Source organism: Alligator mississippiensis, chromosome 14, assembly GCF_030867095.1.
Source record: "Alligator mississippiensis isolate rAllMis1 chromosome 14, rAllMis1, whole genome shotgun sequence".
NCBI classification, from domain to species: Eukaryota; Metazoa; Chordata; order Crocodylia; family Alligatoridae; genus Alligator; species Alligator mississippiensis.
In genome coordinates, this window is record NC_081837.1 from 14705415 (window position 1) to 14733159 (window position 27745).

General features: G+C 47.9%; 1 protein-coding gene across 1 annotated transcript; it reads left to right on the top strand.

Moving 5' to 3' along the window:
• On the top strand, positions 1-27745 carry P2RX1 (purinergic receptor P2X 1). Its single transcript, XM_006272255.4, has 13 exons — positions 1-287; positions 10283-10430; positions 11783-11854; positions 12571-12640; positions 12925-13021; positions 15077-15157; positions 16925-17066; positions 20421-20551; positions 21435-21525; positions 22009-22074; positions 23546-23647; positions 24710-24778; positions 25656-27745. The coding sequence occupies exons 1-12, from the start codon at positions 151-153 to the stop codon at positions 24773-24775; spliced, it is 1203 nt and encodes a 400-aa protein (XP_006272317.2). The 5' UTR covers positions 1-150; the 3' UTR covers positions 24776-24778; positions 25656-27745.

A 27745-nucleotide genomic window follows, 5' to 3' on the forward strand; every position in this document is an offset into this window, starting at 1 on the left:
TCCAGATGTGCAGAGGACAGCACAGCTAGGTACTGAGCAAACAAGACTTGACCCGGGAGCTCCGCCCTCGACAAGCAGAAGCAACAGAGCCTGTGTTTGCTTTGGAGTCAGACTCGTGCACACTTGAGACCGGGACCTGCTGCATCAGCCATGGGGCACAAATTCATTGAGAAACTGTCTTCGTTCCTGTTTGAATATGACACCCCCAGGATGGTGCTGGTGCGGAACAAGAAGGTGGGACTCACCTTCCGGCTCATCCAGCTCGTGGTCCTCGGATACATCATTGGGTAAGGTTTTTCCGGCTCACCCCAGGGCTGCAGCTCTCACTTTTGAAGCGATGAGACGCTCCAAACAGCCTCCCCTCCACACATGCCAGTTGTTTTACGCCTGCTGGCAAGCCATTGAGCTCTGTGCTCGTGGTGCCAGGTTTTGATTGGCTCAGCCGTTTGACTCTGTGCTCTGCCACTTTGGGGGGAAGAAGTAAATCTGCAGCCCTGCCAGCCTGGCACCTGGGGAGATCTGGGGCAGCAGTGCTTTGCCAGTTTTCTAGCTCCATGGGAAACTGTAATTCACTTCCTTGCGCCTCCCCATGGTTTCAACTCAAGACAGTGTTCATTTTCTGTTCCGAACTGTTAGCTGAGCAGTTAAGTTAGCTGAGCTGTTAACTGTTAATTGTTACCACTGGTCTGGTAAAGGGCTGCTGTGTTATGCCCAGAGGGGCCTGCATGTCTGTGATGTATAACCCGTACTCACTGCGCACAGCCTGCCGATTTTGCTCAGCTCCCTGGAGGAAAGGCTTTTTAGAAAATCCTCACTGCCTGCTGCTGTGACTGTTAACCATTTTTTCAAAGCAAAAAAGCAGCGAGGGTCAGGTTTATGATTTGTGGCATGTGAACTATAGGGAGGAGGTTATCCATTTTTATCCCTGTTTCCCTGAATGGAGATAGGCCCAGCCCATGAGTTACTGAAGAGCCGTGGGATGTGGTGCCCCCGGGATAGCATGGTTTCCAAAGTCGGTGTTGTTTTACTGGTATGTGAGACCAGCCCTGAAGGCAGGCAGTGGCTCTTCAGGAGCTGCTTCGAAAGGGAGGAAATAAAGCAAACAAACCTAAAGCTCCTGAAGGAAACTGGGGGTTTATAGTCTCTTAGCAAGAGGGGCTAGCCCGATTGGCAGGTATTGGTTTTTCAGGGCATTTATACATGTGCTCTGTGTGTGGGAGAGGGGTGCTTTAATTAGAGTGGGTCCGAGAGCTGCTCCAGTTAAAGCGCCCAGAGCGGCTCATGTATCAGTGTCCCCACGCTTAAAAATGGCCACAGTGGCACTTTAGATAAAGCTTGTTGAACCAGCTTTAGATAAAGCACTCCCGCTGCCATTTTTAAGTGTGGAAACGCTGATACACAGGACTCCGGAGGCTGCTGGACTGCAATAATTACAACGCTCCAGCAGGCTCGATTTAATCAAGTCCGCTCCAACACGCTGTAATTACAGCCCGTCGGAGCAGGCTCGCTGCTAGTATATAGGCAGCCTCAGTGACTGCTCCTGACCTAGCCACCTTGGGCAACTGCTAAACCCTGTTATTCTGTCCTGTGGTTTTCAAGAACTCTGCACGATGGGTTCAACGCATCCTTTGGCTTCCAGATATAAGGCAAGCAAGCCTGGCTGTCCACCCAAACTTCTCAGCAAAGAGCATGGGTGCAACTCGGAGCCAACGTAAGTCACTACAGACTCCGAAATGCCCACCAGCACCACACCAGCGCCTTGCTTGTTCCTCTGTCATCTCTCACTTGCATGGGGTGGGAGGTGCAGCCCAGTCTGCGCAGCCAGGCCATGTTGGTCTATCTACTGCCTGGCTGCTGGGGCTCCCGTCGAGCTGCCAGAGGAACGTGGAGCCCCAAGGGAGGGCGGCTACAATGGAACGAGAGTAGCAGACCTCCAGCTCTGGTCACTACTTACATCTCTTGGCACCAGTGGGGATGAGTTTTCCACACTGGAAAAATATCAGTCCCTCCTCGCTTCCTCTCCAAACACAAGAGGTGGTGGTAGTGCTAGAGAAAGGCCTTAAATCTTTTTAAAAAAACTTTTTGTGAGAGGTTTCCTTAAGTGAGGGCCCCAAAGATGCCAGGGTTGTTACAACGCAGGGCAGGAGGGTGGTGGGGAGAACGGTAACTGCTCCCCTGTCCCCTGAGCAGAGCACAGGCCCTGGCTTGTGAAACCTGTCTAGGACTGGCTGAGAGTTGAGGGTTTATCTTCTTCCCCAACCCTCCCTTTTTTCTGAGCAGCCTCATCTTCACCTGCTGAATTGTACTGCTTGGGCGCATCCGGATGAGCATGGACATTTGGTTCCCCAGGGACAAGTAGCAGTAGTGCACCTTGTGCCGCTGCAACTTATCCTAAGGGAACACCCATGCCATGCGCACTTTGGTGCCAGCAAGTTACCCCGGGTGCAGTAAGGGAGGCTGGGGCCAGCAGCCTTACCTGGGGTCCTTCGGGTCTCCTGGGGCTGCAGCTGCAGCGATCCTGCTGGGCAGAGCCTGGCGGGCAGCTGCAGCATGGCTCTGGGCAGCCTGGCTCCGCTTTTCAGCAGCACTCACTGCCCCAAGTGTGCGCTGCTCCAGTTTTTCCATGGGATATCCAGGAGTCAAAAAACCCGCAGAAAAAACTGAAGCAGTGCACACATGGGCAGCGCGCCCTTGCAGCACAGAGAACACCGGACTGTGCGCTATGTGGCATTGCAGATGTGTTTGCAGTGCCCCATACCATATGGCCGGGCTCATCTGGATGCGCCCCTTAAGTCTCCGTAGAGGTCAAGTATGAATGTGAACCAGAAAGATGAGGTTAGGGGAATTAACACTGTAGTCTGGGCCCCACCTAAGAGAGCCTGGTAATGGAGAGCAAAGCCTCTGCCAGAGCTCCCTGAACACCAGATCCCAGAGTTAGGGTCTGGTTTGGTTTCATCTTCTTTAGTACACACAACAGAAACAGAATAAGGGCACAAGCTAGGCCGAGCTGAGTACATAAGCAAAAAGGTGGTCCACTGGTGGATAGAAGGTAGCTTAAAATCCTGTTGGTTGGATTTGGTTTGATGATTTCTTTCTTTAACTCCAGCACTCTTCCTTCCGTGTGAGACTTGCTGGAGGACTTCATGGGCCATCTCTGCCAGACGGCACTTCTGGTGCTCTCTAATGGCCAAAATGCTTTAAGACCATAGTGGTCCTAGTTCTCTGATGGATTCCTGATTATTTTTATTTCCCTTGGGCTACAAAAAGATGTTGCATTGTCTTGGAATAAAGTGTGATTGTTCAGACATCCATGTATGTTGTCCTCGGACAAACCCTGAAAAGGTTCAGGGGATAAGAAGTGTTAACAGTTTGTCCCAAGACATTGCACAGTACATCTGAGCAATTGTCCCAGGATTGCAGAAGTGGATCAACGGCAGAAAAGTGGCAGTATATTCAGCTGTTCAGTGAACCGCCGTTGGAAGGACACTGTATGCGCACCAATCCTGGGCTTTTTATGCTCTGGGACAACCACAGGCACAACTAGTCCCAGGACAAATGCAAGGTTTGTTCTTAGCCATAATATTTTCCCTACCAGGTTCAGGTTGCACCCACATTTCTCCTTTGTGAACAAGCTTCAGGGAGCTGGATATTTTTACTATCTTTGAAAGCAAGCTTGCCTGGCAAACTTCTTTTCATTAAATAGGGTATAGCAGTTTGGTTCTTTTGAAGTAAAGTTTGTTGGGAAATTGTTGAATGTGCTGGGCATCCTGCTTGCTTCTGTGAAGAAGCAGTATTGTAGTGAAGCCAGCTGTGCTTAGCTGTAACGGGCCCTTTTAACATGTGGCAAAGAGAGAGGACTGAACTTGGAGATACGAAGGCCCTCTCTGGCCCTGGCTTCATTTTTGAAAGATGAAATACCCTTCGCTGGGCCAAGGGAGGCTCTGCATTAGTTTTGAGGCTTGTGTTGTCTCCATGGGCCAATCGCTAAAGGGACATGATTGCATACAGTTAACTAGTACATTATAGATAGGGAAGTGGGGCCTGGCCAACTGCCAAAACATGGAGGCTGGTTTATATGTTTCTAGCTTCCCCTTCCTCAGTACATTATTTTCATCTGTACACATCCTGAGATGAAAGGTTATCACTGAACACAGGGCCGGGCGCTCGGTTCTGCATGGGGCCTGTGGGTTTCCTTGGTCTTTCAGTGACTGACAAGTTTACATGCAGAAACTGTTCCAGCTATAGGAAGACTAATGGCTCGTTTGCTAGTATTTTCCTTCTTGTGCTGCTGAGAGAAGCACTGGGGTTTCTGTTTCCCAGGGTGGGTTCAGGAGGATTGGCAGTTAGCATGTGCAGTGTGGGAAAATGATACAGTATTTGTCTTGGACTTGTTAATGCCAGGGCATGTGCTGTAGAGAGTGCATGCAAAGCAGATCTACTGTGCTGGCGAGATCCCTAAAACTTTGATGCTTATCCAGAAAGCCCCTAATCTTCATTCTGAGCATCTCCAAGCTAGGGGAAGTTGTAATTCATATTATACGATCTCCCAGCTAAGGGGCCTTGTTTACATGCATATAATAAGACAATCCTTTTCTCCCAAAGCTCTCAAATCTAGATGGGCAAAGACCCAAAGAGAAAGCAATCTCCCTTGTTTGCCAGTGGGAGGTTAAGCTGACAGCTGGGGTTAACAATAACTGCATGAAGTGATGTGCAGTTTTCTTAGGGATGTTGCTACTCAGATTAGTGGCACAGTTAACTGGCAGGGTTGTGCGAAGTGTCGGTCCCTGATTCGATTTGGCCCAATTCGGTGGCCGAATCTCCGAATCCGAATTGAATCAGGAGACCCTTTAATCTCTCCGAATCGAATAGGAAAGCTTCGGAGATTCGGAAATAGACACAGCTTTAAATGTTTTTTCTACGTACCTCGAGGTACCAGGTGGCTCGTGAGTGCTGTGATGATGGAGCACGTGGAGTGTCCCATAGAAGCACGAGGGGCTCCCCAGCGTTCTCGGCAGCAGATCTGGAAGTGGACCAAAAGCACTTCCAGTCCACTTCCAGGTCCGCCGGGGAGGAGCATTTGTCCCTTGTTGTTCCCTTCCTGCTTTTTCCATAAAGTGGAGTTGTTGTACATGCAGCCTGTTGGCCACTATGGAGCTGCAATGCACCAGATCTGGTTTGCTTACCTAGCCACATGGGCAACGTTAGCCAGGGTTGAGCTCATTCATATGCACCGTTGAGCAATTGAGAGAGATACAGCAGTCCAGGTAACAGCCCTTGCTGCTGCTGGCCTCCACCCGTTCCTCCTGGCAGTGAATGGCTATGGCCTGAGCCACAAAGCTGAGCCCTGGCTCTGAACTCAGAGACGAAGAAGGGGCTTGTGGTTAAGCTGTTGGATGGGAATGCAGAGACTGGGGATCATTTAGTGGTTTGGCTGGGTTTTGCTTCAGGACACGTCCCTTCATGGCACAGTATGGGCAATGGACACCTATCTCTCAGCTGCCTCCAGATCCTTAGGCAAAGCTCGGCGTATTTATTTAAAGATAGTTTTGCTTTCTGAGGTTTGGATTTATTGACAAAGGTCAGCATTGTGGGGCGTCAGCCCCTCCACCTCTGAGCAAGGGTGAGCCTCTAGGAAGACAGCTGAAGGCAGCCCTCCTGCTCCCTTCTCCCTTGAGCCACAGCTCTTAGGGCTTTCTACTTCTGCCACCTTTCCATTCATTCCTAAAGACATTTGGATGCCCGTTCTTTAGGCTGTTCCCTGCCAGTCCACCACAGACATGTCCTCAGAGCAGCCCTCATCCCCTCTGGCCAACATCCCTGTCCACCTGCCATGCAGCCTCTTACCCTGGGCTGCAGTCGATTACCCATGTGGCAGCAGCTGAGGAGGCAGCAGACCCACTCTTTGACTTTTTAGTGGTTGTCGTGGGGTGGGACCTATTACCTCCAGCAGACATTGTTAACCTTGTGGTTAACTGTGTGATGGGGCCAGCAACCGGGGTTAACAACAACTGCAAGAGGGTTAAAAGCAACAGCAACTCCTGCTGCTCAGGTCTCTGCAGTACCTAGGAAAGTACAAGAGGAAGAGACAGTTTCCAGTTCCACCCTCCATCAGCCAGAAACTACAGCGTAGTTCTGCGTTTACACACACATTTCCCTTTTCCCTTCCAACTCCCCAGCCCCAGCAGGCACCAGGCATGAGAGGATGATGCACACTAGCTCCACAGCCCAGAGAAACCTGGCACAAACATTGTACAGCAATTCACTCTGGCTTCTTAGCTGGTGCTTTGGCCAGGAAGGCTCGTTGCTCAAAGCACGAGCTCCCTGTGCACTTTAAAAATGGCCTTATAAAAGTCCTTCCTGAGGTCCTGCCACCACAGAAGTTAAATGGGCAACGAGATCTGGGGCTCTTGATCCCATGTTTAGAATCCTACCCCAGCAATGCTTGCAACATTGGAAGACCTGAGCTGGGTATTTTTGTATTATCAAGACATTTTTGCTGCCTACCTTCTGCTTAGAGGTGACATGAGATGCCTAGTGAAATGTGCCACTCCCTCTCCCAAAGCAGATCTGAGTAGTGACAGCCCTAAGGTAACTGCAGAGCACACCTCATGCAGTTGTCATCTAACACCCATAAATTCGCTGTGGTAGATACTGGCATACATGGGCCGTGTATAGACTAAACGAGAGTCATGTGTGCACGACACTTTAAAGCGGGCTAAATGCTTTTGTACCACTTTAATGGTGTCAGTGTTTGCATGCCTCAGCGGCATATTGCACATTAATTCCAGCTGTTGCAGGAAATTCAGTGGCATAATGTGCCTTAAATGATTTGGGGCGCCGCAAACTAATACTCCTTTAAGGAGTTTTAGTTTGCTGCCCCTACAGTGCGGAGCGAAGCACCGGGCTCCGTGCAACTCCATGGCTCTGCAGGAAGCCCATGCAGGCAGCCTGGCAGCAGCCCGGGAAAGCAGCTCCACCCAAGAAAAGTGGTGAACCTGATCTCCCCCCGCCTCCCCGAGTCTGCCTGCCTCCCTGAGCTGTGCAGGGGCCCGGTGCTTCCTTCCGCAGCTGCGATGCCTCCCAGGACTGCCCGAGCCGGGTGCCTGTGGGCAGGTGCTGCCTGGGGAGGAGGCCGCCACTGCTGCGGAGAGAAGCACCTGCCTCCACCGCAGCCCAGGGACTGCTCTGCCTGCCGTCAGCTCGCCCTCCACTCCCCACTGCCAGAGAGGCAGGTAAATCAGCGAGGTGTGTGCACGACACAGGGGTTTAATCAGCCCTAAATTGAAGCAGTGTTTTTTAAACCCCACTTCAATTTAGGGCCCCCGTTTCATCTGCACACACCCATGGTTACTAAAGCTGCTGTTGCTTTATTACTTGTTCCCACAAATCTGGTAGGGATAGTTGTAGAACTGTTGCCACTGTGGGATTAGCCCCTTCCCATTAATGATGGACAAAGTATTGAAATACTTGGAAATATTGAAATACAGCCTTGCTTGCTGCGGTAAGCTGTGGATGCTTTGGAAATGAACAGGCTTCTCTGGGTGTCAGGAACTTCACTTCTCTCCTTAAATGCATTTTTTTTTTAGTTCAATAGGGAGCACACGATCTCCTATTAGGATTATGAAAAATTATAGAACTGCTACAAGGTGTCCCAGTCACCACACGTATTGCTCCATCCGGCGTCCTTCCACCCTGTCAGGAGAAGCCACGTGCCAGTTGAAGGGGTAGTAGAGCCTCCATGCTCATCAAGGCCCCTGATTGCCGTCCATTCACACTGCAGTCAGTGGCAGCCCTCGCAAAAGCCTTGGCTTCTCTGCTGAAGCTAGCATTCTTGTCTTGCGCTGCCTGTAGTTTTAAGGTGGAGAAAAAGAAAGCTTGCGTGGTGTTAATTTTCTGCTTTTGCCGCTCAGGTGAAAGCTCTGTCTTGCGAGGCAGAAGTTGCCAAAAGGTTCTTAGATAAAGGCAGTTTTAAGTCATTGCTCCCATCTGTATGGGCTGTTGGCAGTGGGAACTGGAACTGAGATTTCTGGGTTGGAAACCACGAGCCCCTACTACCTGGACCACAAGACCTAGCTGCATTAGCCAAAGCCTATAGCAGACTCGTTAGCCTCTCTACATGGCTTAGCCACCAGTACAGAGAGACAGGCCACCATATGGAGAGGGCATGGGTTTTGCTCCTCAGGGTTGGATTTGGTCTGGCAACCAAGAGGCTTTCTGTACTCTGTCCCCTGAGCTATCGTGCAGTTCTTCTCTCAGCAAGAGAAGCCAGGGATTAACTTCACACATTACTAGCACTGCATGTCAATCAGTATGTCCCATGCAGCTTTCCACATCTGGGGAATGAAAGGCACTGCCAAAGCTCACATTCGATACATCTGCCACCTCTGCCTGTATGCTGAACTCCACCAGCGGAGCTCATCTTGCGTGCCGGGGCCAGTGGGCTCGATGCCCACATTCTGGAAGGGATGAAAACCAGAGCTCTCCTTTTTTAGTCTGGCAGCCTCGTATGGGGACCATTCCACACAGTGTCTTGGATTTCGACCCAAAATGGTCACTTGGCCTTGTTTATAGTCTCCCTGAGTCACAGTTAATTAAAAAGCAGTTTATTCAAGTGGCAGGCTAATTTGCGTCAAAATCTGCCCATGTTGAGAGTATTAGCAGCCATATGAATGCGGTGAACCGCCCACAAAGTAATCTGTGCCTGCATGTGAGCACCAAGCCACAGCACGGACTGTTGCCAGACGTTACTGCCAACCAACTTGCCAGCTGTCAGTCAGGACCAGAGGTTGGCTAATCATTAATCTGATTTAGACAAGCCATAACCTACACTCTGGGGTGAGAAGGTGTTTCAGTTGATTCATATCCTTGGCCTTGAGGTCAAGCTTAGATGAGCAGCCAGAAAACCCAGTTCGTTCCTCCCCGGCTCCCCCTCCCCTCACTGCTGGCCAGAGATGAAATAAATAGCCTGTTGTGGCTCATCTCTGCAAACCCTGCTGAGTTTCACTTAAAGAGCAAAGCAAGACGCTTTGGGTAAATCCAATATCTTTTATTAGACTAAATCAAATAGTTGGAAAAATTCTTCTTAGAAAGCTTTTGGGCACAAACACCCTGTATCAGGCTGAGGAAGCATCTGCAGTTGGTCTGTGCTCTTCCTGGATGGAGTGGTAAAGCTGCCAGAGGCCAGTCCATATGTAAGGAGGCCAGTGAGTTCAAATGTACATTTTACACAAAGTACCTTGCTGCCTATGTCCTTAGACCAACACAGCTACAACCTCCTATACCCTCGCAACTTAGAGCGCCAGGTTTTTTTAGTTTGAAGGAACAGAAGGAAGGATGAAAAATATGAGGAACTCCAGAGACAATTGCTTATTAATCCAAGGTGGGGGAGAGTCAACATGTGGTTAGAAAAGAACCTGAGACTTGCAGTTCTCGGGCTTCTGTTCCTCACTTGGACACTGGTTGATTTTGATTTTTCTGTCCTGAATTTATTGCCTATGAAAGGGGGGAAAGTGTCGTTTTCACCCTTTGTGAGGGTTCAAACAGGCCTTATAAGTTGCTCTGGTGAAGCATTTTGAGAACTTTCCATGAAAGAGGGGAGACAATAAGGTGTTTGGGGTGAGATGATGATCTCCTTGTCCCCTCTTACAAGCCTCCCATTGGAATCAAGGGAACTCATCTTGCAAGATCGGTTTAGGAAGCAGCTTGGTAATAGTCCTTTCCCTATCTACCTATCACTCCTTTTCTCAAGAATATCAAAATGCTTTACCACCACGGCTGGATTAAGCCTCACAAGACCCCTTTGAGGTAGGTAAGTATTATCCTCTTTCTATTTAGGGGGAAAATTGACTCCTGTGCACATAAAGGTTCACATTTACTTTAAGTTTGAGCACCTCAGCTTTTGAGTGTTCAACTTTGGAAGCCTAGGCCTGCCTTTCAGGGGTGCTTGGTTGTGCTGGGCCTGTTGACCTGGAGCTATGAATGGTTAGCCCCTCGGAAAGCTGGGTGTTGCGTTTCTGGAACAGGAGACCCAAAGCTGAGCCCCTTTTGACAAGCCGGACTTACCTGGATACGCAGAAGAGCTAAGGACAAACCCAGATCTCCAAACACATTGTTGTTTTTAGCACTGCACTATGATACATTCTTCCTGAAGTATCTCCACTTTTCTCATTCACATGGAGCCCGTTCTGCACCATCCAGGTAACTGTCCAGATGGCAGATGCTCAACTATGGGTCTAAGGAATGTGATACACAGTGACTCATATGTATTACTTTGTTTGCCTAGGTGGGTTTTCCTGTACGAGAAGGGTTATCAGTCCCGGGATGGCATCATCAGCTCAGTGTCAGTGAAGCTCAAAGGTTTAGCTCTCACTAATATAAGTGGGATGGGCCCACACATCTGGGATGTGGCCGACTATGTTTTTCCACCTCAGGTAAGGAAGAGGGAGGGTTTTTATTCTACTTACTGCCCTTTGTCAGCACTTTGCAGAGGGGAGGGAGCTAACAAATGGCTTCCTAAATCTACAGCCTCTCCTTGAAAGCAGCTTGTCTTCCAGTGTCTAAAAGAGCGATACTTCTGCGTTCCCCTGAGGGCCTGACTTTTCACGGTGCTGAGCTTCAGTAACTTCCTCTTCAATTCCATAGGAAATGGAAGTGCTCGGCACTTATGAAGAATAACTTCTAAGTTACTGCTTGCTCATGATTAGAGTTGCAGTTCAATTTGTGCTGAAGCCTAAGTGGGCCATTGAACCACAAGTGTTTCGACACACTGGATAAATGTTAGGAAAGATCTTCCCCCTCTCCCTGCCCCTCCCCTTCCCCATCTCCTCTACTTCTGTCTAACTCTCTCTTTCCTGCTGTTCAGAGGTGTTTTGTGATCAGGCCCAAACTTCCCCTTTACACTAACAGGGCACTTCAAAGACTCTACTTCTGAGAGCTGGGAATCCCCTTGCTGCTCTCCAAGGCAAGCAATCCAAACAGCTGATATGGCCATAGAGGGGCACAGCTCCCCATGCCAGCCCAAATGGAGGTATCCCAGGGGACACAACATTGCAGCTAGTTACTGGAGGCCTCTGACTCTGTATCTGGTTAGGTGATGCTTGGTTTCTATCTAGGGTGGCATGTCCTGGTTTGGCTGGATTGCATAGACCAGTCCTGGTTAGCTGGTGAAAAGTCCTGGGCCGGAGTCCAGCGCGTTGGTGGAACGGCACGGTGCACCAGGCAGGCAGGTGGGCAGGCGCCACTGCCGCTATGCAGGAGCAATGTGGGCAGACATATGGCCACACTAAGATGCCATCTCTGAGGTCGCTACATGCCTTGCTCCCACACAGTGGTAGTGGTGCCTGCTTGCTCACCTGCTTGGTGCACCACACTGCTCCTCCTCCTCGCTCAGCTCTGGTCTGGGACTTTTGACCGACCAGCCAGGACTGGCCTAGGGAATCTAGGACTGTCCTGGCCAAACAGGGTCGTATAGTCACCCTATTGCTCTCTTTTCCTGGTGCTGCTCCCCATGGTAGCATCTCTCCTGCCCATGAGAGAGACTGCTTTCCTCTTACTAGCAACCACATCAAAGTCTTCATCTGGAGAGATTGGTAGGAGGGTAAAGACCAGTCTGAATAGAGGAGGAAGGCATCTCTCTCACACTGTGCCTGCCAGCACATGTCTAGCCTAGGCACCTTCTGGCCTACAGTTAAATGGGAGGTTGGTGCCTGACCCTCTGCCCAGTAACAGGAAGAAATCCTTGAAAATGTCTTCACCTTTGATCTTACCATCTTCTTCTTTGTAGGGGGACAGTTCTTTTGTGGTGATGACTAACTTCATTATCACACATGGACAGAAACAAGATACATGCCCTGAGGTAAATAAGACCACTTCATATTTGCTCCCATCCCACGACTCATTTCCTTTAATTTTACATTTACGCCAAATTGGTGACAAAATCCAGGAAACTGTCCTTCCTCTCCATCCTCCAATGCTCGTCTGTCTGGGTGCTTTCACCTTGAGCTGACTGCTTTCTCCAAGGTGAAGGAGGAACACTCAAGTTAGCTCAACGTGTCAGTTGTTGGTGCAGTCATCAGTGGAGACCAAGGGTTATTTCAAGGTACGGCTGTTCTCAGTTAAGCTAAGCTAGCTGGAGAGATGCTAATGCATCTTGATAAACCACATTGTCAGAGTACGGCAGTGCTTGTTTGCACATGCAGTCAGGAAATTTTTTAAAATTAAAATTTGAAGTTGATTAGTTAAATTGTATTAGATCCCTGTGTGGACATACTAATAACTTACTCAGAATTAAAGTGGCTTTCATTCAGATTTGCTTCCTTTCCTTCCCAGCTGAGTTAAGCTAAACAGAATTAAGGCTATTTCACTGTGGTTTAACTAATCCACTTTGAATTCATGCCTTTACTTACTGAAGGTTAAGTTCCCTGAGTGTCCCCATGTAGACAAGCCCTTAGTCTAAAGACAACTGCAGTTCCCTGCTGGGCAGCTTGAGGAGAGCTTTCCCATGGAGTATGCAGGGAGATATTGCTCCCCATCTGAACCACTGAGAGAGATCTGCTTTCTTTCTCAAAACAGCTGCCACATGCGGGACGTTGCCGTTCTGATAGTGACTGCCCCAAAGGGGAGTACAAACGTAAGGGACAAGGTAAGTACTAAATTATGGGCCTCAGCCCAGGTCATGCCCCCAAAATCTAATAGGCTTGGATGATTATGCCCTTTGTATAAATTGGGAACCAAGCCACTAATTGATTAAATGATCTGTGCTTGAGAGTCTCTGTCACAGGAGCCTTTGACAAGGCTGGGACTTGAACCCCAATCCCTTAAATCATGTCTAAGCGCCTCATATGTGAGCTTGATGACTAGCACATCTATTTGATGGACGTTCCTCTGCTGTAACGGTGAGTATGAACTCTCACCTCTTTTCTTCAGGTATGATGACTGGGAAGTGCATAGATTTCAACAGTACTGTCAAGACCTGTGAGATATTTGGCTGGTGCCCTTTAGAAGTAGACGATCATGTTCCCGAGTAAGGAATTATTTCACACGTCATTCCAATTTCCCAGCTTGCATGAAAGGGGTATTGCCACTACTGGTATAAAGTTAGGCTTTGCCCAGGCATAAGACCAGTCACTAATGACTGCTGTTTCTGGCTAAACTTTGCTGTTTTTTCTGACTCTGAACAGACCAAATTTGACCCTGCTGCATGGTGATCTAGCTTAGGGTGGCCAACCTGCAGCATGGGTGCCACAAGTGGCACAAGCAATGGCACTCAGCAGATGGGGAGGGGACAGGCAGCAGAGGTATCCCAGGGGACAGGGCAGGGAGCAGAAAACAGAGCATCACACCAGGCCGGAAGCACAAGGCAGGAATCAGAAAGCAGTAGATCAAATAAGGGAAAGGGATCAGAGTGGCACTCAAAGCGGGCACAGAATGAATTTGGGGCACACTTGCCAAAAAATTTGGCCCTAACTCATCTAACTACAGCTTTGCAGGGGAGTAAATAAATCCTTGGTGGAGGGTAATAGAGGCAGGTCCCCTTTTGCAGAAGGAGTTGCTCCCCCCCCCACCCCAACCATTCTGTCTGTCTATCCATCTCTCTGTCCATCTATCTAGATAACTAGGAAATTCTCTGTAGCATTTTGTGGATGGCATCAGATGCCTCAGATTGTCTCAGGTCCTTGACTTCCAGTGGTAGCTCACAGTCTTCCTTTTTGGATTCACACATCTGGGCAATTTAGAGTTGCTGAGTCTCTGCCCATCCTGCAGTGCTCCCACTCCAAGAGGACTCTAGGCTACAGCACCCTGTGGGTCAACTGTTGGGCACTTGTTTCTCCTTTGTGCAGCCTAGGACCAGTAGCGGATAGCTGTGCAGCCTCACTCAGATGCTGATGGGCTTTGGGATATACTGTTGCCCCAGAGTTTCAGCTGGGCCCTCTTTCCCCCAGTCCTGAATAGTGAGGATTCTTGGAGTCCTGGATATGGGCTGGAGAGCTTCCTGTCCTTTCTGAGGCTGGAAGGGATCTCATCACAGAGAAGGAGGAGGATCTGTATAGGGGCAGATTAATGCATGGGCCCACAGGGCTCAGGTTCAGGGCCCCCTGCCAGTTGGGGGCACCACGGCCTGGGCAGGCACGGAGCTCCATGTGGGCGGTAGCAGCTTCCAGGGACTGTCTTTTTCCAGGATGCCCCATGGGCAGCCCCACTCCTACTCCCACCCTCCATCATCTGCGGGTAGCCACTGGCACCAGTGCCACTGGGACAGGATGGGATGAGACAGCCCTGCCTGCCAGGCCTGGCAGAGGGGCAGGCGGGCTGCCAGGGGGAAGTGCAGAGCCCATGCTCTGACAAGGGTCCTGCCCCGTCCCCCCCTTCCAGCTCACCCTAGATGTGCCAAGAAGACTGAGCAGACCCAGCCACAGCCCCTGGCAGACAAAGGAAACCTGCCCTTGCCAGGTGGGGGACCTCCAATTTTCCGTTTGTCCAGAGCCCCGATAAATCTTAATTGGCTGCATCTGTGGGAGCCCCCACAACCATAGGACCTGAGCTTGTTGAGGTAGATGTTTCCCCAGGAATAAAGGAATCTGGGCCAGAAAGTGCTGTACAGTTGTGTGCATCCAAAAACCACCTAGCATGCATCAGGTCCATTGTCCTCTGTACCAGCCAGTGGTATTTATGGCTAGAATAATTCGAGGAAATTTGGCTTTTACATTATTGCCTCTTGGGTTGTATGGCATTATTACTCCAATGAAATGCCAGCGTGTTGAATAGTGAAGGGAGACTTTTTCACTAGGCTTTGAGAGGCCATTGTGCATTTTTCTGCACAGCAGATGCCTCTCCTCCTTTTGGTGCTTCTTAGCTTTTACCTAGCATGCTGTGGAATTTGTCCTTGTGCTTAGAAAAGGCCAGGACAAGATCAAATACTTCATTGGGTCTCGACTGTTCTAATTTGGATGCTATCCCGTATCATTTCTTTCTACCTAATCTTCTCTTTATGGTAATAAAGAGGTTTATTTTTTACTTTACTTTACTTAGAGGTTGGCTCACTGAGCAATAAACATTTGTTACCACTTGTATTTTCCAGCCCTGCACTGCTCATAGCAGCTGAAAATTTCACCTTGTTTATTAAGAACAGCATCACCTTCCCCAGGTTTAAAGTCTCCAGGTGAGTAAATGTTTTAGTTGTGTGACAGGTCACGAATTGTATTGCTGTTATTCTGTAAAGGCTTCTTTTTATGCGGAAAATAATTATTTATCAGTGCGCGCTTCTACACGACACACTTTATTGTGCAGTAGAGCTAATTACTGTGCAGTAAGCATCCATATCTACACGTGCAGGTGCTTAGTGCATGGTAATTGGCTCTAATCATGAGTAAATTTACTTGAGATTACTTACTGTGCAGTAGCGCACATGTAGATGCCCGACCAGAAGTAAATATGCTCCCAGGCAGCAGGGAGCAGGAGATTGCTCCCTGCTCCTGGGAGCTGCCTGCTGCCAGGCCAGGCTCCACCACCAGAGCCTGGGCAGGGACGGTGTCTCCCTGCCCCAGCAGCAAGCAGCTCTCGGCCCCCGCTCTGTGATTGTGGGGTCCAGGCTGGGAGATCCTTATCTCCCAATACCAGCTCTGCGGTCGTGGGGCCGGCACTGGGAGATTCGTTTCTCCCAGTGCCAGGTATGCATGGAGCTGGCACTGGGAGAGGAAGAACTTCTAGTGCCGGCCTCGCAACTGCGAAGCTGGTGCTAAGAGATAAGGATCCCCACCACCCCAGGCCCCATGATTATGGTGTGGGGGCTAGGAGCTCCCTGCTGCTGGGGCAGGGGGACATTGTCCCAACCCCAGCCAGGAGACAGCTATCTCCTGGCCCCTGGACTAGTACCCAGGGGGAGCCTAGAGTTCCCCCTAGTTGCTGCAGGGGCCCGTTGCAGGGCTGCAGGGAGTGGCTGCTAGGAGCAGCAAATCTCCTCCCGCATCCCTGTACGTGTAGACACATGCCCAGGACTGTTTATTCCTGAGTAGTTTACTCAAGTAAACTGCTTCCGGATTACTTGCATGTGTAGACGCACCCACCGAGTCCAGGGTTGGATTTGTTACGGGTTGCTGAGGTCAAACCATTAGTAGGAATCAGGGCTGGCTCTCAAACCGTGCAGTAACCAAAATGGGGACTCGACCCAAGGGCCTCTGAGCAATGAGGCTACACAGGAGTAAAGTTATTAGCTTGTTTACAAAACCAGACCCTAAATTTATAGCACAGGTTCATAAGGAGCACTTCAGCTATTTAAAACCTGCTGCCTTTCCAGCAAAAACTTGAGTCTAAGCCATAGTTTTGTCTTAAAACCAGAGAAGCAAGTCATGCAGTGGAACAGTGAGAGCAGAGTTCATGTCCTTCTTTTTCTGTCTCTTGCTTTTTTAATATTGTCTGGAAAAAAAAGTGCAAACGCATTACTAGAGTGGGAGCCGGTAAAGCACCAGAACAAGAACTTTGCCTCAGTTTTTCAATCAGGATGATAATGATGAACACGGTGTTAGAAGCAGGATAGCTAAGGGGAATAAGGCTATGGAAACGGAAAATACCACAGAACAAACTTTAAAATGCTCGGACTGGTCAGAGCTCAAAGAGGACTGAATAGTTTCCACCCCAGAATCCTGAAAGAGCTGCCTAAGAAGCTGCAAGTCTGGCAGCAAGGACTTTTGAGATTGCCAGAGATCCAGAAGCACTTGCTCCATTGGGTGCAAAATGCTAGAAAATCTGAGGGTGGGGGAGTATACTCATGAGTATACTCATGATAGCAGGGGATGAGTACTTTAAACATGCTAAATCCTAAGTGGAACCAAAGCTTCTCGGGAATCCTTATCATCTACCCAGTAGCTAATAAGAAGCTAGCACATGCCATTTTAAGAATAGCCAGGTTCTTTGTTTTTTAAATTCACAGACGCAACCTTGTTGAAGCTGTTGACAATAAGTATATGAAAAGCTGCATCTATCACAAAGTCGATCATCCGTTATGTCCCCTGTTTGAGCTGGGATACATAGTAAAAGAATCAGGTCAAAATTTCACGACTTTGGCCTATGAGGTATGTAGATCCCATCTGACATTTTGCTTCTGTAGTGGGCAGGTAGGGGGATACCTGAGATGAATCAAACTGTCACCTTTGAGCCATCCAGATCTTTACAGCCTGCTATTCAACAGATTTGCATGCAATTGTGCTCCAAAGTATTATGAATTCGACCTGGAAGGGTGTGGGCAGTGGGGTCCCGCAGGGCTCGGTCCTTGGACCGATACTCTTTAATGTCTTAATCAGCGACTTGGACGAGGGAGTGAAATGTACTCTGTCCAAGTTTGCGGATGACACAAAGCTATGGGGAGAAGTGGACACGCCAGAGGGCAGGGAACAGCTGCAGACAGGTTGGACAAGTGGGCAGAAAACAACAGAATGCAGTTCAACAAGGAGAAATGCAAAGTGCTGCACCTAGGGAGGAAAAATGTCCAGCACACCTACAGCCTAGGGAAGGACCTGCTTGGTGGCACGGAAGTGGAAAGGGAACTTGGAGTCCTAGCGGACTCCAAGATGAACATGAGTTGGCAGTGTGACGAAGCCATCAGAAAAGCCAATGGCACTTTATCGTGCATCAGCAGATGCATGACGAATAGGTCCAGGGAGGTGATACTTCCCCTCTATCGGGCGCTGGTCAGACCGCAGTTGGAGTACTGCGTGCAATTCTGGGCGCCGCACTTCAAGAGGGATGCGGATAACCTGAAGAGGGTCCAGAGAAGGGCCACTCGTATGGTCAAGGGCCTGCAGACCAAGCCCTACGAGGAGAGACTAGAGAACCTGGACCTTTTCAGCCTCCGCAAGAGAAGGTTGAGAGGCGACCTTGTGGCTGCCTATAAGTTCATCACGGGGGCACAGAAGGGAATTGGTGAGTTTTTATTCACCAAGGCGCCCCCAGGGGTTACAAGAAATAATGGCCACAAGCTAGCAGAGAGCAGATTTAGACTAGACATTAGGAAGAACTTCTTCACAGTTCGAGTGGCCAAGGTCTGGAATGGGCTCCCAAGGGAGGTGGTGCTCTCCCCTACCCTGGGGGTCTTCAAGAGGAGGTTGGATATGCATCTAGCTGGGGTCATCTAAACCCAGCACTCTTTCCTGCCTATGCAGGGGGTCGGACTCGATGATCTATTGAGGTCCCTTCTGACCCTAACATCTATGAATCTATACAGAGGATTTCTGCAATTGTTGAAGTGACTAAATATTGACATCTTCCGTGGTAGTGAATCTGCCATTGTAAGACTGGCAGCACTTCTCCCAGAGACAATTCCTTTGTGATTTCTAAAACCAACTAAGGAATTTGGAGGCCTAAATCCTATGTATTTGGGTTTTTAAAAGCCCAGCCTAAAGGTCAAACCAGGAAAACTCCACAATGTCATGTTCTTTACAAGATTTGATTGTATGCAGACTTTCTCTTCAATGTCAGTTGGTATTTGCATAGCGTGTCCAAAGCTGCGATTTTTGCATCACACAAGTATAATAAGTAACATTAAATGCAGCCATAGCTATAGCTGCTAAAAGGTGTTTAAGAAGAAAAAGAAAACCTATTAAGTCCCAGTTAGCTAACTCTGGGAATCAGAGCATGCTGTATTCTAGCCTCTGATCCAGCTGAGTTTTAAATGTCATATTTTGGCAGGAAAATACTCTACAGGTGAATCCAGTTCATTTTGAAGAAGTTTCTCTTGATCTGGGATGCAGTATATCCTTTTTCTCTCTTGTCCCATTGTTAATCCTCCTTTGCCCTACCTTAAATAATTCCTTCTCCATTTGTGACAGTTTGATCCCTTCAGCTATCCACAGGTTGCCCTAACGTTTCCCCGTAGTTATTGCCCCATCGTGATGCACAAGGAAGATCCTTAGACAACAAGCTGGTGAAGTCCCATTGATCTAGGACCTGCCTGTTATATACCCTGTGTAAGGTCATCATCAGCCAATTCTCATGTCCTTGTTATTTTAACGTCTGGACCCGTATTTCTGATACTTGGTATATTGTGCCCGCCACAGAACTGAGCCTTCAGAAAAATGAAACCAACAGGGTTGCCCTGCAGTATCATATTAGCAACAGATTTAAGCTGCAGGGAAATGTGATGTAATCTGCAAATACAGGTCAGAGAAGGTTATTTCATACTCCGGTTACTGATTGTGTTTATTTGCCGGGTTGCTGATAATGCACGTTATGGGAAGTTACATTAAAAATATTTTAAATAAATAGAGTAGCCAGTCTCCACCTATCTCATTTTGTTTGACCTGAATAGCAAGGAGTTTATTATGGCTTCAGCTAAGGCTGCTTCCTTTATTGCTCTTTGTTCGTGACAACCTCTCTGCCTCCACCCAGGCACATGCACAAGTCACCAGCCTACATGTTAGTACTGCCCCACAGAGAAGAAGAAGGAGGTGTCAAGTGTTTTGAGGATACCCTGTCAGTGTTGCTCTACTGGTTATGTGAAAAATGACCTTGTGAAACCAGTGTACCATCTGTGTCCTAACTTGTCCTCTCTCCTTCCCAGCCACAAGAGTTGGATTTATTTCTTGCAGTCCAAGCCTGACCTCCCAATAGCTCTTAATGTAGCAACCCACAAAAGTAGGGTACCAGACGTTGATTTGCTGAATTGCATGAGAAGGCTAGTAAACAACACTGAATCAATCCATGCAAATTGCCGCATGTGTAGAAGTAGGGGCTGCACACTGGACTTCCCTTGTTTCTGTTTCTTTTGTGCTTTGACTGAACTGGTAGCCTCCTCTGATGGATTGAGGAGTATAGCAGTTCAGTTAAACAGACCAGACTTCCCTGTTTAGGAGCTGACATGCTTTGAAGCAATCAGTTTGGGCTTTGACACGCACCCTGCAGTCTTTGGCATTAGTAGTCAGGTTTATAGCTTCTCATAGCCGTGCACTTGGACACAATTTATTGAATGAATGAATGAAAGGGAGCAATGCAAAGCATTGTAGGAGTGCAGCACTTGTCACTGTAGCCAGCCTTACCAGGCCCCCACATGCTGCCATCAGGATTTCTTTAACTCTTCATATCGTACCAAATGAGACAATATGAGATAGCGTGGGAGAAAGAGAAAGTCCTATGAATGTCTTCCTAGGCATGGCCATAGGAAGTGAGTCTTAGGATGTCACGATGGGTTAGTCTGCATGATGGGTACAGAGTGGAAGTCCTACATCACTGAATATAAAGAGAGAAGAATAAATTGGCAGGATTTGTGTATCATTATAGTTTGGACCTCTGACAGCCTCCTTGAAAAGTGAGTTTGTGGAGATGGAAAGAGCTGCTTTTTGCAAACAAAAGAGCTAAACTAAAAGGCAGATAAATGGCCTGAAAACAAGTGTCTGCATGATGAGAACACTGATATTTTGCGACTTTGATTATAGGGTGGGGCTGTCGGCATCACCATAGACTGGAACTGTGACCTCGACTGGCCTGCGACTTACTGTAAACCCGTTTATGAGTTTCATGGACTTTATAATAGAGACACAAATGTTTCACCAGGCTTCAACTTCAGGTATGAGAGATCTTTTCCCAGTAGGACTTCATATGTGGCTTTCTTTTCATCTTCTACTATCCCAAGGCACTTTACAGGTAGGGTGACCATATGTCCCATTTTAGCTGGGACAGTCTCAAATTTCAGAGGCTGGTTCTGGCTGGCTGTTGGGAATTATAATGAGCATCCTGGAAATTTATGGGTGCAAGGCACAGTCTGGCCAGGACTCAGAGCAGTGCAGAGCACCGAATCGGGCCGAATCTCCGCTGAATCGAATCAGGGACCGAAGCTTCACACAGCCCTACAGTGCAGCCACACACAGTGCAAAACGCACCCATTTGTTTATCGTATTTGTGCTATTCTGACTAATAGTGAAAACAATGCCTGCGAGTCCTGTGCATACTAATACTGAATGTTCTTGCAGGAGCATAGTGCACTCTGTGGTACAAAAGAACAAAAATGCATTCAAACAGGAGTGGATTAACTCATTTTAATTCAGCCAGCAATTAAATTTCAGTTAATTCTTCTGTTTGCTTTTTGCTTTGTAGTTTCACTTAGTAGGTAATGATAATAAGTAGCTCGCTCATTTGTAACATTTTCTCCTGGGAGATGGCAAAATGTTTTACAAATAAAGTCAGTATCATTATACCCATTTTCCAAATGGGGAAACTGAGGTAAAGGGCAGTTTTCCAATGTCATCCAGCAGGCCAGTGGCAGATCCAAGAATTAGACCTTTCTGAGTCTCGATCCATTGCTCTGTCCAGGAGTCCCCAAAGACTTCAGTATGTCAGTTTTGCAGTTGGCTGACAGTAGTTCGGTTGTGCTTCCATTTTTTGTTTTTGGGGGGGTTTTTTTAACAAGTCCATGAAAAGCCATTATATGTGTTGTTTCTCTGTTTGGAAAGGTATGCCAAATACTACAATGACGGTGGAATCAATAGGAGGAATTTGTACAAAGTGTTTGGGATCCGGTTTGACATTCTGGTCAATGGAAAGGTAACATCTGCTGTGAATTCAGATGAGATCATAGCTCTTTCCCCAGTAGTTTTCTGACTCGCTTTCAATTTGCACATAACTCTGTGTTGTACCCCAGTATCAAAATTTAGTGCATGTCAAGGTCTTTGACTCAGAAGGAGATGGTTGAATGATAGTTAGTCCTGCTTAGGATGGGCTGAATTTTAGAATGAGTTTTTTTGTTTGTTTTAAAATTTACCTAACTGAAATAATAAAAAGGGCTTAAAGGGGAAAAATACAGAGGAAAACAATGGTTTGCTTGATCCAAAGTGATTTATTTCCTTTATTTTTTGGTTTTGGTAAGCAAACCCAGAAATCAGCTACTCTCACAGAACCAATGCACTTGTCCTGCCTGTCTGTGAGAGGTGATGAACTCCTGTAGTGCCATTCATAGCCAGACCTTTGTGCTGTGTGATTCCTTTGCTCTATACTGCTAGGCTGTCTGTTTTCTGTGATTTAATTCAGGCAGGTAAATTTGACATCATCCCAACGATGACCACAATCGGCTCTGGAATTGGCATTTTTGGAGTGGTAAGTTCTGCTATTTCTAGGGCTCTCATGTGTGAGCTCTCAAACTACTCTGCTTGTACGAGGCATTGAAGTGGAAGGGGCCTAGAGCTCTAGCAAAATGCCAGTGGTGCACAGGCATCCCCAGAGCTCCTTCAGTATCAATAGGTCAAAAGAAGAGGGCAGAAACCTTGCATCACAATGAATCTAATGTATACAAATTGATCATTAAAAAACCATAGGCCAATGGGGATTACTATAAGATGATGTGATAGCTTGCCTGTAGTCTTGTAGATCCATTCAAAGAAGGGAACTCAGTAGAAAAATACTTTGATGGGAAACTCCCGCAGAGGATGCCAGGGCAGGTATTACAGTAAAAGTGATAGTAAGAGCTCTCTCTTCTGAATATGCACTGAAACAACATCCCAGCATGATGTCTGGGGACACGGTACTGTCATTCAAATGAGACACAAAACCAAGAACTTGCCTGCTTTGTGATCCTTAGAGACCACGCAGTACTTTTGCAGTATCCAGGATGTTAGAATTTGGCTCAAGCCTTGAGTTCACGTTAAGTTTCTTACATTTTGTCTATCTACTGAATTTAGTCAATTCTAAGACAAGGTTTTTGCTCCCCTTTGTAACACGGGGGGGGGGGGGGGGGGAAGCCCCCTGCCTTATAATTGCAAATGGGGGTGGGGGAGGGGCAGATGGCTGCTGTGACTCAAGCTACAGCCCCTACCCAGGGTCAGGGCCATAGTTGCTCCTGTTGCCTGTCCCACTCCACCTCTGCACCCTACCACCACCACCCCATGCCACCTTTGCTCCCCTACCTGCCTCTCTCAATCCCCCTTTGCTCTGTGCCAGCAGGCTCTGTGCACACTGCAGACTGGGGCACTGAGCACAGCATTAGTCCAGCCTTGCAGCGGTGTCATGCAGCCTTGCATGGCTACTACAGGGGCTGGGCTGGAGCCATGCTCAGTGCCCCAGGCTAGAACAGGGACAGTGTCTTCCAGCATGAAGCAGAGGCTGGGGGTGAAGGGGGAGAGTAGAGGATTATGGGAGGCAGAAGCAAGGGGCAAACTTCTTAATTTCCCATGCCACATGCCTCCCCACTGCCTGCCCCTCCACAGCGGTGGGGGATATTAATTAAAGATGATCCTCCAATAAATACATTTTATACATGGGAAACTATAATAAATGTATAGGTTGTAAAGAAACTAATTATTGAGAGGTTGTCTTAAATTCGGGATAGTCTTAGATTTGAGTAAATATGGTTAATTTCCCAATTCTGAATCCTTCACACTTCACTTCTATCCTAAGCAGAGGTGTAGTATGGTAGGTCACTGTAAAGTGGCTACCGAATTCCACGTCTAAAGTAGCTGAAGTGACTCCTCTGTATTGGGATAGCTGAGAGAGGGTGGGCTGGGTGATCTGATGCTTGAGATGTGACCCTCGCTGTGGTTTGGCTTATGTGTCTTGTTCTGTTTCATGGAAGGCATCTGTGCTCTGTGACCTGCTCCTGCTGCACTTTCTTTCACGACGGGATTACTACAAACAGAAGAAGTTTAAATATGCAGAACAGGAGCTTCATTTACCTGTAAGCTACAGTACATTTGACTTTTTCTTGAGACTTAGAAAGGGCTGGAGGGTTTTGTACATAGTTCTGAGTAGGCATGTATATAGATGATGTAACAAATATGTCTTTGTCAGTGTGTATGTAAACAGTATATTTAAGAATAACCAAACATGTATCCTTCTTCAGATTGGTTCAAGCTAGTGATTACACTACAATATATACACTACAAACAGAAGCTAGTACCCATGACCTTTGGCTCCAGAATCGCAAGGGTTTTCTACATCAAACATGTCTGTTGGCACTAGAGCCCTTGCTCTCTTGGTAATTCAGTCACTAGAGAGTAACCTCAGCACACGTATTTGTAAAGTGGGATTTTCAGAAGTGCTCATTGAAACCAATGGTAAAATGTGCCTGGCTTCAGGAGGGTCAGAGCAAAGACAGTGTTGAGCACCTTGAAAACTTCCTTGTTTACCACCCTATGGTACCATAGCCAAGATATGCAGAAGGCAGAGATGGTGAAAACTGCCAAAGGGATCTAGACAGCAAACTGTCATTTAAATGGATAGCTCCACCAGAAATAACTTTGAGTGAGGGCTGTGTGTCCAAAATCTCCTAATGAGTGATGAATATTTAAATAAAGTTGGAATTAAATCCACTTTGCTCTGTCAGCATCACAGTCTCTCTAGGACAGGTGACCTGCAGAAGGGACTTTTTCTAAGGTGTTTGCAAACCTGATGCCGTGAGATCTTGGGTTATTCGTGAATCACCAGGCATGTTCACTGCTGTTTTATTATGAGGGGAATGAAAGATGCTATAAAATGGGGTGCCTACAATAGCAGAGAACAGAATTCAGGGACCTTGTAGATCACTTCCAGTCCTATGTTCCAGATGTGCTCACTGACATGCCAAAGGGTGTGAGCACTTAACTGTGCCAATGTCCTACTCATGTCACTCATTGTGTATTGACCCCTTGGTGGAATTCGGGTTGCGAAGTAGAAGTTATTGTTTATCACTGGCTTTTGTCATGGGGCAATACCTAAAGGTATCATTGTTTTATCTGGTTTGGTCTGAACAACATGACAGAAAAAAGGAGAGTTTGGCCCTTCCTCCAAAAGCATGAACTTGGAGACCAAGAGCAGTTCTCAGTAAGAGGTAAGCACATCTCCTTATGCGAATCTGTGAATCTTGTTCACCATTGAAACTCATGGTATTGTACCATTTTACCCTAGTGGTGAATGTGGTTTGAACTGTGTTTCTTACAAGGTACAAGAATGATCCTGTAAAGACAGTGGGAAAATGGAGAGAGCAGTGAGAGAGAACTTGGGATGGCAGATGGGGAGGAGGGATGATTAGCTAAATCAGCAGGCTAGGATCTGCTTGACCCCATGCCGTAAGAGTTGAGACGCTGCAGTTTTCTTATGTCAGTGCTGCTCAACTTTTTTTGCCCAGCAGGCGGGATGCGTGCTCAACCTTTTTGCCCAGCAGGCTGAATCTGGCCTGTAGTCTCAATCTGGTACCTGGAGTGGGCATAGTGGAGACCTATCTGGCCATGCAGAGGACAGGGGGTCAGTCTAGCTCCAATCCAGCTTTGCAAGTGGAGGGGGCATGGCTTGGTCCCAATCTGACCATGTAATAGAGATTGAAGGAGGTGTAGAGATTGGAAGGGGTGTAGCCCGGCTCTGATCCACAGTAAAGGGGGGGGGGGTTAATTGTCATAATTGAATTGTCATTAATTTGACACTTGCTGTCAAATTTCCTAACCCATGGGGGGAACCCTGTGGGCCAGATGCCATGGCTCTGCAAGCCAAATCTGACCTGAAGGCTGAGCACCCTTGCCTTATGTGAACTGAGTAGTTGTTGCATCAGTGGAGGTGAGGATAATATCTGGAGTGAAATTATAAAGTATGTTCAGTATTATTGGTGGCAGTCAGCTCAAGTAAAGTTTAGCTGTGCAACTGGGATCTCTGAGGGGGAGGAGGACCCAAATATTAGGGACTGTTTTACTGAAAACGTCTTTCTTTCTTGGCAGGATCCACACTGAAAGAAGACCCTATATCTTCCTCCTCTGCCCTCTGTAATGTGTTGCAAATGCCCTGAGTTCATCAGGCCATCCCAGACCAAACCAACTGCACTCACCATTCTGCATCTTAAACTGAGATGAAAAACCTCTTCTGTGTTTAAGCAAGCTGTGGTTTGCAAGAAACCACATACCTTTGCAAGGCCACCTGCCCAGTTTTCAGAGGCTGAATGGCTGGATTGCAGCTCAGGGGTTAGAGTGTGACTTGTTAACCAAATATCACATATCCTTGAATGTATCTCTTACTGGAGGTATTTTTAACTCCTGAAGTTGCTAGATAGTTGCAAGTAACCTGCAGGCAATCAACAGCATCATTAAAGTTAGCATCGCATGGGAGGGAAACTTCCATTGTTGCCTTTTTCTTTGACCCCTGTGTGCTGGCACTTTTGGGGTCAAATACAACAGACAGAGCCGGAGATGGAGAGAGATTAGGTCCCAACTGTACTAGTTTTATCACCACCCTGATCTCTAGTCAGGAATCTGCAGCACCTGAATTCGCATGCAAGACGTGACAGTAGAGTGTAACACAGTGGTCCCCACCCGTTCTCTAGCCCATGCACAACAACAGCTAAAGCACTGTGGGAGTTATTGTCCTTTGTTTTCCCTGTCAACCTCAGTTTTAATGTTCTGATTTCCTGTGGCTGCCAGCACTATTAGAAGGTTTTGCAGGGAAATGACTATCTGAGAGCCATGGGCTGGGGATTTTTGTCTAATGAGATCACAGTAAAGCGTGAAGGTGTGGTTACATGTTACAATTAGCACATACAAACTCTCGGGAATGTTAGGTCATGTTAAAGTTAGCACGTGCTGTGAGCAGTTGCACATTAAGGGTTAACACCCTCTCTAATGTGCACATCTCTGATCCACTGCTAGAAAGCTGGTGAACTGGAGTTCAACAGCCTGCCTGCTTGCCCCCTCTCTAGCAGCAGTATAGGCTCCAAGACAGGGGCGGGCAATTATTTTGGGCAGAGGGCTGCTTACTGAGCAAGCCATCGAGGGCTGCATTGACAGGCAGCTCAGGGCAGATTAATATTAATTTTCTGAATTTTTTAGGGGCTCCGCTGGCCGGGTAGAATGGCTTGGCGGGCTGCATCCAGCCCCTGGGCTGCATTTTGCCCACCCTTGCTCTAAGATCAGGCCCCTGCCAGCCCAGATCAGACCCCAGCTCCTCAGTCTCCCGTGGTTCTCAGTTCCCTACTCATCTGCCTGCAGCTCCATGGAGGGGAAAGGTGGGAGTGGGTGGGCAAGCAGCTGTTGGGCAGCTGTGGGGCCCAGTGGGATCAGCATATGCCTGATCTGGGCATACAAGGAGCTGCTCACAGCAGCTTCCTGCCCCCCTCCCAGGCCTACCTCTCCTCCCCTTCTTCAGCCACTCAGCAGCTCCTCTTCCTTTTTTTCCAGTGCCCCCCCCCCCCAAATTTGTTCTGTCCATGACCCCTTCCCCTTGCCTCCTTTCACCCCCTCCCCACTTGGATGCTACCTGGCTGTCCCCAGTTGTCAGCCCAGGGTAGTAGAGTCCCAGAGGATTGCTAGTCCATGCTGGGAGTAGTACCTACTGGATGCAGAAGGACTGCAAATCAGTTGTTTTATCTCCATGGAGCAGCCAAAAGTTAAGGTAAATTTGAGCTACATAGCAGGGCTCAAAGATGATCCTCACCAGAAGTCGCATAACTTTAAGAGGCCTAGAGGGCACTTAACACTTGTTAATGAGACTTAATGTGTGGGTGCTCCAGTTTTAAGTGCCCTTGATATGGTCTAATTGTAATGTGTAGCCTCACCCTCAGTGCTGAGGTCTGGGCTTTCTGAGATCCGACTAGGAAATGCACAGTGCCCGTTTAAAGCAATACTCTGGATTAGCCTGATATGCAGTGACTTTATCCCTTGCTCGGGCTATTGCAGGGTAGGGAAGCACCTATTCCTACACAAGACCACACTGTTCCCTTGGTCAGTTGCAATACTTGGTTATTTTGCATGGTGGAAAAAAAGGTTATTTTGTAATGAAGTATTTTATTAAAAAATAAACCTCTAGTTTTTCTACTACA

Coding starts and splice junctions, on each gene's coding strand:
- P2RX1 (XM_006272255.4), top strand. CDS start 151: ATGGGGCACAAATTCATTGAGAAACTGTCTTCGTTCCTGTTTGAATAT. Junction 15,158..16,924: donor CCCAGGTTTAAAGTCTCCAG/GTGAGTAAATGT, acceptor TTAAATTCACAG/ACGCAACCTTGTTGAAGCTG. Junction 20,552..21,434: donor TCACCAGGCTTCAACTTCAG/GTATGAGAGATC, acceptor CTGTTTGGAAAG/GTATGCCAAATACTACAATG.